The 10,241-nt window shown below is 34.7% G+C and overlaps 1 protein-coding gene across 2 annotated transcripts; it reads right to left on the reverse strand.

The window, feature by feature from the left end:
* Positions 1 to 256: 256 nt before the first annotated feature.
* Positions 257 to 1,682, reverse strand: LOC105637081 (RAB6-interacting golgin (DUF662)). 2 transcript variants are annotated; one of them, XM_037641117.2, is made up of 5 exons: positions 1,544 to 1,682; positions 1,125 to 1,430; positions 921 to 1,031; positions 610 to 690; positions 257 to 463 (listed from the first exon to the last, which is right to left on the reverse strand). In XM_037641117.2, exons 2-5 carry the CDS (start codon positions 1,374 to 1,376, stop codon positions 389 to 391), a joined length of 519 nt encoding a protein of 172 aa, XP_037497045.1. In that variant the 5' UTR covers positions 1,377 to 1,430; positions 1,544 to 1,682; the 3' UTR covers positions 257 to 388. The 2 variants fall into 2 exon arrangements, with proteins under 2 accessions (XP_037497045.1, XP_089572491.1); XM_089716365.1 differs by lacking the exon at positions 1,544 to 1,682 and having other exon boundaries at positions 1,125 to 1,502.
* Between the last annotated feature and the right edge of the window lie 8,559 nt (positions 1,683 to 10,241).

A 10,241-nucleotide genomic window follows, 5' to 3' on the forward strand; every position in this document is an offset into this window, starting at 1 on the left:
ATGCACTTTACGGAAATCAAATTTATTCTCATAAGGGTTTAGATTGCTTAAACCCCAACTAACACCTTGTTGATATAATAATTTCAATTTTCATGATTCAACAAACATATATCTTACATTTGAATTCAAGAATTAATTGAGAGAAAGCCTAAAGCTTTGAGAATTTGTTAAGTAAACCAAACCTGTTTGGTGGGATTTTTTCTTTTTACCCTTCCCACCCATTTTAGCAAATTGCACCCCAATGATCAAATCCAACTGAGAAAAAAATAATGCAGATAGAATGCAAATTAAAGTTATAAATCAAATACAAGGACATAATGAATATTCTAATTACATCAAACATATATCAAACAACTGGTTATAAATTGTTATTAATAATTCAATTTAATTAGCGAAGAGTCTCAATAGTTTTGCTTAATTCCTCCAGCTTCTTCAACCTCTGTTTCTCACTTTCACTCACCAGCTGACAAGCAGTCCATACAAGAGTAAAAGCAAAGAAACAAATTCAAAAAAAAAAAAAAAAAAAAAAAAAGTATCAGCTAATTAGCAGTCAAATTAAAAGAACAAAAATTACTTTATTGATCAATGAAAATGATAATTATTTGATACCTCCATTAATTTGGAAACTAGCTGAGCTTTTTCCTTGTTCTTCTCATTAAAAGCTTCAAGTGCTTCTTTATATTCTCTCTCCTGCTAAGCCATATATTTTTTTTTTAGGGTCTCCAATAAAATTTTTCTCCAATGGAAAATAATTTTCTTAAATTTATTAATTATATTTTACTAGAAATCCCTTCGATTACGTTGTATTACGATCTGCATTATCGCTCACCAAATATAGCTTATATATATATATATATATATATATATATATATATAAGAAGCATTATTGAAAAACAAAGAACAAGCTATGGAGATTTGACCTTCTTCTGGCAGTTCTGGCCAAGCGGCTTCAACTCCCGATTAACTGTATCGATCTTTTTTCGAACTACCGAAACTTCCTTCCTCACTGGATCTGTGAGAGCTTCGAGCTCCTAAAAACATTTTTTCTCATTCAAAAATCCATATTATGTCTCCAAAGAGGGGGAAAACAAAAAGCATACTAATAGCATACAAATTTTGCTTACTTCTCGTATCTCGGCTAAGCGTTTTGTTTCTTCTTCGACACGACCTAACTGAGCCTGAACTCGGTCTCTAACCTCCATTTTCTTCCTCTCAATCTCTTCTTCTTTGGCTCGAAACATAGCGAGTGCTGACCTTGTCATTTCTTCTTCTTTGTCGTCCTTTACCGGACTTTCATCAGCACCAATCATACCTGGATTCTTCAATCTTTGCACTTGAGATTGTTGTTGTTCTAATACTTGTTTTTGGGTAGTCATTGTTCTTCTTTAGTTCTTTCTTGATCTTTAATTTCTTCCCCTAATGTTTTCTTTCTGTTGTTGTAGGTATGGTTATAAATAAATAAAAGTTAGCTTTAAACAGTTTCAAACCAACTTGCTTAATTACTTTATAGCAAACCAATATATTATACACCGAGTTAAATTACCAAATTGCCTTCATTGAATCACCTTTAATCTTCAAGTTGAAAAGAGGATTTCACCTTTGTTGAATGAAGACTCAACTTTGAAAACCTCTCTCTCTCTCTCTCTCTCTCTCTCTCTCTCTCCAACCTTCTTTTCAACTTTACCAAAAAATGAACATAATCAATCACACTTCATTATTAACTTTGCCTACATTCTTGGTAAAACTTTTACTTCATCTCCCTTATTGTATTTTAATACTTTGGTAGATGATGATTTAGATCTTTCCCTTTGGTCAGGCAGCTATTTTTTAAGTGGGTAATATTAACAAATATAACTAACTAATGTAATTAATTTCACTTTATTTTGGAACTATTCGGCAAAATTAGCCGTCTTGATAGCTTGTTTTAATAGTGTTTAATTGGAGCTGTTTGAGTAGCTATTCATAAAATGTTAAACGTTAAACATTATAAGTGTTAACTTTTTATAAAACAGTACCTTAATATTAAAACTCTACCTTAATCTATAAAAGTTCAAATAATATATTACCGAATACTATAAAAATGGCGTTTAACGTTTTGACTTATCTTACTACTAAAAGTTATTTAAAAAGCTATTTTCGAACACGACCCTTATTAAACAAAATATATTTGTAAAGTAACAACATATATCTTAATATACAAGAGATGGAACAACAATATATTAGATTTTAAGAAACTATATATTAGTCCCCAATGTAAAGTCTAGTTTCACTCTTTCTGATACAAGAAAGGAGTTGTCTACACTGCAAGTTCTAGTGAGATTATATATATAATAATGAAATGAAATTTTAGTACTACCATACAACTATGTACCTTACCCGCTCTTAAAGGTTTTCATAAATGATATGTTTTAGATTACATAATAGAATTTACAAAGAGTGTATTTGAAGAATTAATCTTAATTTTGTATGGTAATTAATCCTAATTATCTATATGTAGGAAGAAAATACACATAATTAGGTTTAAGTGTTTAATTTGGTTGAAAGGTCTTAAAAAAATATAGGTAAATCTTCTTTTTCCTTGAAGAAGAGTGCTTTGGGTGAAAGTTTTGTTTGTGAGAGTGGACAGAAAGGGCTCACCTACACAAAATAATTTATTTTTGAGAGCCTTAGAGGACAAGACAGAGTAGGAGAGAAAGGAAATTAGCTAGCTTGCCTTTTAATTACATATATCATTACTCTTCCATTTTCAAATAAATTCTGAAAAAAGAATCTTCCCATTTAATCTTTTCCTTTTTCTTTTCTTTTTTTCATGTTATCTTTGCTAAAATTTTCCATATCTGAACTTTGTGGGCTGATTTTGTACCATTTTTTTTCTTTTTTTTATTAGGGGAAAAAAAACAGTTCACACCATGGAATTGATTTGCAAAGCATTTGAAATTGAAATGAACATGCATTATGAGAGTTATTGATCATTAAATTAATGATATTGTTTATGCTTTTTCACCTTTAATTTTATATGTAGGGACCTATATGAAACAAATTGAATTAAAAAGGGGTATAGACATAATAAAGTTCTAGCTTGCTGATTTAATATTTTAATCTAATCATAATTATGCATCAATCTACCTTTCTTTGTTTTTGTATATTTCATGATCCATACCTTAACTTCGTGTTCAACAATTGTAATTGCCAATATTCTCTTTGTATCTTTAGCAAGTTGCACTTTCTAATTCCAAAACTCAAATTCGTGAATTTTGCTTAAGTCATTCTGTTTCCATTGTGGGGGTGTTGCCATATTGGCCGGAAAGAATATATGGCGTGAAATTGGTCTCGTGCAAACTTTACTCATTATACCTAGGTTGCACGTACACGGAACATGGGACACGACATGATAAGAACATGGGATATTGATATGGAGCAACTTACACTTTAATATATGGAAGATTTGGATCGCTGAAAACCCAAGAAGAAGGGGCACGACCATGCCATATCCAGCACGCCCGTGCCAGCTTCTGGAAGTCCAGGACGCGAGACACGCCCGTGCTAGCCTCTGGGAGTCCAAAGCACGCCCGTGCCATGTACAGCACCCCCGTGCCAATAGGTCAAGCTACGATTCGCACATAGACACGCCCGTGTCACTTCCAGCACGCCCCGTGCCAGCCTCTGATAGTCCAGGACACGCCCGTGTCATGTCCGGCACGCCCGTGCTGCCACCCTTACTAGGGTTTTATCTATTTACGACTTTTATATTATTTTTTTAGGGTTTTATGCTTTAGACTAACCTATAAATATGTTATTTTTGTATCTTTGGCACATTCATTATTCTTTGATCATTATTCATATTCAATAAACTTCTTGAGAGTTTAATTCTCTAATTCTTTCATCAGATCAAACGTCATTGATCAAAACTCCTAACGGAGTATAATCGTTATTCGCATTTACGTAACCGTTCTGCATCAGTTGGTGACAGAGCCGAAAGGCAAAGTATCTCCATGGCTGACAATCATGAGACACGACTCACAGCCATCGAGGTAAGGTTCGAAGAGTTAACCGAATAGATTAGGTAGTTGACTCTCGCAATCCAACAAGGCAACCCACAACTTGCAGCTGCAACAGCAGCTCCGAATCCACAGTAACCAGATTATACAAGACACTAAAATCGTTATGATGGAGGCCAAGATTACGGAGGCAATGATGACAATTTTCATGATGCATACAAGATAAATGTAGACCTTCAACCCTTCTTAGGATCGCTAGACATAAAAAGTACTCTTGACTGGCTAGCGGAGGTCGCACGATTCTTTGAGGTCATGAATGTTGAGGATGAACGTAAGGTTTCCATTGTGGCATATAAACTGAAAGGAGGTGCAACAGCATGGTGGCATTCTATTCAAAACGAACGCCATCGTTGAAGGATTGAACCTGTGCGAGATTGGATCTTAATGAAACAGATGATTAAGCAGCGTTTTCTCCCTAGTGATCATTCCCAAATCCTGTTTAATAGGTATCATGACTGTTTCCAGGGAAATCGAAAGGTAGATGAGTATACAAAAGAATTCTTAAAATTGCAGGCTCGATGTGACAATTGCAAGACTGAATCACAGCAAGTGGCTCATTATCAAAGGGGATTGAATCATGATATAATGTGTATGATGGGTGTAGCTGCGATTTTCACTTTGGCAAATGCAATTGAGATGGTCAAACGTGCGGAAGATAGAATTAATTGGCAGCCTCGACAACCACCTAATCGTAACCAGAATTTCAGGCAACCCTATTCATCCGGAAATCAACAGTTCAATAGAAATTCTGGTGGAGAGAACTCAAAAGCAGCCACTGCCAATAACTAGAGTTCACAGCAGCTCACAACAAAAGAAAAGAAAGACTCCCGAGGAAAGGCTCCCATGGTAGACAGAAACAATAAGTAGAATTCGTATTAGAAGCCAACTGGAGATTATTGTTACCATTGTAGAAAACAGGGGCATACATCTAATATATGTCCAGAACGTAGGGGGCTAATGATGGGCGTCAACAGGTGAATGTAGTTGATGAGGTGACTAAGGTTGAAGAGGTAGAAGACGAAGATGATGGATCCATGGCTGGTTCTGAAGATGGAGAAGTTACATATGTTGTGCAGAAAATTTTGTGTTCTCCAAAACAGGAAAGCGACACTCAACGAAGAAAAATTTTCCAAGCTAAATGTCGGGTTGGTGAAGCGATGTGACGACTCATCATCGACAGTTGCAATTGTAAAAATTTGATAGCCAAGTAGTTGGTTGAAAAGCTAAATTTACCCATCAAACCACATCCTTCGCCGTACAAAGTAGGGTGGATTAAAGAGGGTCCAACGATTGAAGTAAACCGGATTTGCAAGGTTCCTATATCAATAGGAAAGTCGTACTCGGAATCCATTAGTTGTGATGTTGTGGATATGGATGCTTGTGGAGTACTGTTAGGACGTCCAAGGCAGTTTGATGTAGATACATTGCACAAGGGAAGCGAGAATTCATACTTGTTCACATGGAAAAACAAGAAAATCATTGTCTTACCTTCTAGATCTTCTACCAAAGCTTCTAAAGTGGAGGGAAAATCCATAGTAGCTATTTCTTCCAATGTGCAGGAATTATTTGGTGCAATTGAGAAGTCCAGAAGTGCATTGGCATTACTGATCAAACCAGAGACAGGCTTTAATGAAGGGGCACTAGTACCCCCACCAGTCAAGGAGTTGCTAGATGAGTTTCATGTCATAGTTGAAGAACCATCTACACTTCCACCTTTGCGGGACATTCAACATCAGATTGATTTTATCCCTGGATAGAAGATACCAAACCTGCCCCATTATAAGATGAATCCAAAGGAGAGTCAGATCCTTCAAGAACAGGTAGAAGAATTATTGAAGAATCTGGGAGAGCATTAGTCCTTGTGGGGTTCCTGCTTTATTGGTACCAAAGAAGGATGGGACTTGGAGAATGTGTGTGGATAGTAAAGCAATCAATAAGATCACAGTATAATATCGATTTCCTATTCCTCATTTGGAGGACATGTTGGACCAATTGTCAGGGTCTACAATATTCTCCAAAATATATCTCTGCAGAGGGTATCATCTAATCAGGATCAAAGAGGGAGATGAATGGAAAACCGCATTTAAGAATAAGGAGGGGTTATACGAGTGGTTAGTTATGTCATTTGGGTTGACTAAAGCACAGAGCACATTCATGCGACTTATGACTCAAGTTTTGCTCCCTTTCTTGTGCAAATTTGTGGTTGTTTATTTTGATGACATCTTAATTTTCAATCGCAGTGACGAAGAACACCTTCAACACCTTCGACAGGTGTTGGATACTTTACAGAAAAATGAGTTGTACATTAACCATAAGAAGTGCAGTTTTATGATCGAGAGGATTCTATTTCTTGGCTATATTGTTAGCTCGGAAGGAATTCATCTTGATGACAAAAAGATAGAGGCATATTCGAAATTGGCCTATTCCCAAGAACATCACTGAAGTTGGCAGCTTTCACAGTCTCGTTACTGTCTATAGGCGGTTCATCAAGAACTTTAGTAGCATCATCGCTCCCATCACCGATTGTTTGAAGAAGGAGAGAGTTTGTAAATTTGTGTGGACAGAAGCTGCAAACAAAAGCTTTGAAGAGATTAAAGATAAGCTTATTTCCGCCCCTATTCTTGCTTTACCTAACTTTGATAAGTTGTTTGAGGTAGATTGTGATGCTTGCGGGATTGGAATTGGTGGTGTTTTGTCTCAATCTGGAAAGCCTATTGCATTATTAGTGAAAAATTGAATGAAGCTAGGAAGAAATGGTCTACCTATGAGCAAGAGTTGTATGCAGTTTTTTGAACTTTCAAGACTTGGGAACATTATTTGTTGGGGCGTGAGTTTATTATTTACACTGATTATCAAGCTTTAACTCATTTTTGAACTCAGAAGAAAGTGAGCAAGATGCATGTGCGTTGGGCAACTTATTTTGGTGCATTCCATTATGTCATTAAGCATAAATCTAGTACTTGTAACACAGTAGTGGATGCTTTACGTAGGAGAGCACCTTTGTTGATTACAATTAGGCAAGAGATTGTGGGGTTTGAATTTCTTAAGGATCTATATGCCTCGGACGAAGATTTTGCTGACATATGGGCAAAATTTGATGTTAAATAGCCTACCGACGATTTTTTGGTTCATGCAGGGTATTTATTCAAGGAAAATAGGCTATATATCCCTCGATCTTCCCTCCGAAAAAAGTTAATCCGATAAATTCATGGTGGAGGATTGAGTGGACACCTGGGGCGAGACAAGACTATTGCGGGGTTAGAGGCTCGATTTTATTGGCCACAATTGAAGAAGAAAGCAGGGAAGCTAGTATAGAAATGCTCAGTTTGCCAGACACAAAAAGGCCATTCCCCAAATACCGGTCTATACACTCCATTGGTTGTACCAGAACAACCCTGGGAGGACTTATCCATGGATTTTGTGTTGGGTTTACCACGAACTCAACGCGGAGCTGACTCTATTTTTGTTGTTGTAGACTGGTTCTCCAAGATAGCACACTTTATCCCTTGCAAACAAACTAATGATGCCTCGCATATAGCAAAGTTATTTTTCCAGGAGATTGTTCAGTTACATGGCATTCCCAAAACCATCACATCTGACTGAGACACAAAGTTTCTAGCTCACTTTTGGACAACTCTGTGGAAGAGGTTTAACACTCAACTCCGCTACAGTAGTACCACACACCCCCAAACTGATGGGCAAACTGAAGTGGTGAACCAAACCCTTGGTAATCTCCTTAGGTGCATTTGCAGCGAGAAGAAGAAGATGTGGGACCTTATTCTTACCCAAGCAGAATTTTCTTACAACAGTTCGATCCATAGTGCCACCAAGATGTCCCCTTTTGCAATTGTTTACCGAAAGGTACCAACCCATACTCATGATCTCACTTCCCTTCTAGCAGGCGTAGAGAAGAGTATTGCAGCTAATAACTTGGCGATCGAGCATGTGGAGGTATTTAAGCAAGTGCATCAATTCATCACTGCTGCCAATGAAAAATATAAAGTTGCAGCTGATAAACATCGGCGTCATAAATCTTTTACCATGGGTGATTGGGTCATCGTTTATCTTCACAAGGTGTGTGGCAGAGGACAGAAGAATCTTGATGCTAAAAAGATTGGCCCCTTCAGGTGCTTAAGAAGATCAATGATAATGCCTATGTGCTTGACCTGCCCGAAGACATGAAGATCTCCTAGACCTTCAATGTTGCTGATTTATTCCTTTTCTATCCCAATGATGATCACTCGAGGTCGAGTTCTTTTGAAGTGGGGGGATTGATGTGGAGCAACTTGCACTTCAATATATGGAAGATTTGGATCACTGCAAACCCAAGAAGAAGGGGCACAGCCGTGCCATATCCAACACACCAATGCCAGCTTCTGAAAATCCAGGACACGATACACGCTCGAACTTATAGAGCACAGGCACGCCTGTGCTAGCCTCTGGAAGTCCAGAGCACGCTTGTGCCATGTACAGCACGCCCGTGCCAACAGGTCCAACTACAATTCGCACATAGACACGCCCGTGTCACTTCCATCACGCCCCGTGCCAGCCTCTGGAAATCCAGGACACGCCCGTGTCATGTCCAGCACGCTCGTGCTGCCACCCTTACTAGGGTTTTGTCTAGTTACGACTTTTGTATTATTTTTTTAGGGTTTTTCTGCTCTAGCCTAACCTATAAATAGGTTATTTTTGTATCTTTGGCACATTCATTAATCTGTGATCATTATTCATATTCAATAAACTTCCTTGAGAGTTTAATTCCCTAATTCTTTCATCAAATCAAACGTCATTGATCAAAACTCCTGACGGAGTATAATCGTTATTCCCATTCACGTAACCGTTTTGCGTCAGATATAATAATTTTTAAAAAAGTATAACACTTACACGTTTAGAACATGTTATACTAAATAAGTATAATTTATTAATAATTAATAATTAAATAAATATAAACAATATATATATATATATATAATCTTGAAGTAAAAGAAAATTTTTAAAAAGCTTACGTGGGACACCATTCTTTCAATATTTCTTTCTTGTTTTATAAATTTTTTAATTTTTAAATATTTGTTTTCCTATAGCTATCTAATCTAATATATACCTATATCTAAAATTTTAAATAATTAATAATTTAAAATATTTAAATTTTAAAATTAAAACTTTTGAATTCTTTTGATTTTTTGAAATTAAAATTTTAGAATTTTTAAATTTTTTTCTTATCTATCTACATATATATGTATACCTCCACATTAATTAGTTTCAATGATTTTGTTCAACAGTGGTTGTTTCTTCTTTTTTTTTTCAATTTTCTGAATTTTGATTGTTCTCTAATATTAACTCTCCGATCTCTTTTTTTCTTTTTTAATTTTCAATTTTTTTTTTGCAAGTTTTTATGGTCTTCTTCTTTTTTCTGTGCATCTTGCAATTCGATTTCTCTTCTCTTTAATAATATTTTTTTTATTATCTATCACGAATCGTGTGTGTAAAATTCATGTATACCTGGAGGTATGAGAAATATCATGTTGATAAAAATAAAGAGTAAAGAGAAGGTAACTATAAATTCATTTATGTATTTTTTAAAATTTATTATATTTTTAGCAAATCGTAGAAAACTACAACTCTTTTTATTCATTGCTTCATATTCATGTATATTTTTTTAATTATTTATAATTATTTTAATTCATTAATTACTATTATAATATATATATATATATATATATATATATATTTTGGATTCTCCAACTAGTGAGTTAGTATATTGCATATAATTCAAGTATTTATTTATTTATTTATTATTATTATACCATTTACATCAAAGAGAAATCTCTTTATTTAAAGTTTTATATAATAAAGTGAACATTTATGTCATTGATTTAAAAGAGGAAAATACATCATAGTTAAAATAATATTCTTATCATTTAAATTTTATTATCATTTATATCTAATAATTATATTTTAAAAATTAATATTCATTTACAATAATTATCTATATTTTAGTTTTGTATTTTTATTTTTTCTTTTTTATTAGATCATTTAACATGCTTTTTAAGTTTAAAAATTACTATTTATTTAAAATAATTAACTATATTTGTATTTATATTTGAATATTTAATTTTTTTTTTAGTTTTAGATTGGATTGTTTAATTTTTTGTGTCAATTTATTTATAATTAGTCTTTTTTATA

Source organism: Jatropha curcas, chromosome 1 (genome assembly GCF_041381405.1).
Source record: "Jatropha curcas cultivar XTBG-Jc1 chromosome 1, XTBG_Jcur_1.0, whole genome shotgun sequence".
Lineage (NCBI taxonomy): Eukaryota > Viridiplantae > Streptophyta > Magnoliopsida > Malpighiales > Euphorbiaceae > Jatropha > Jatropha curcas.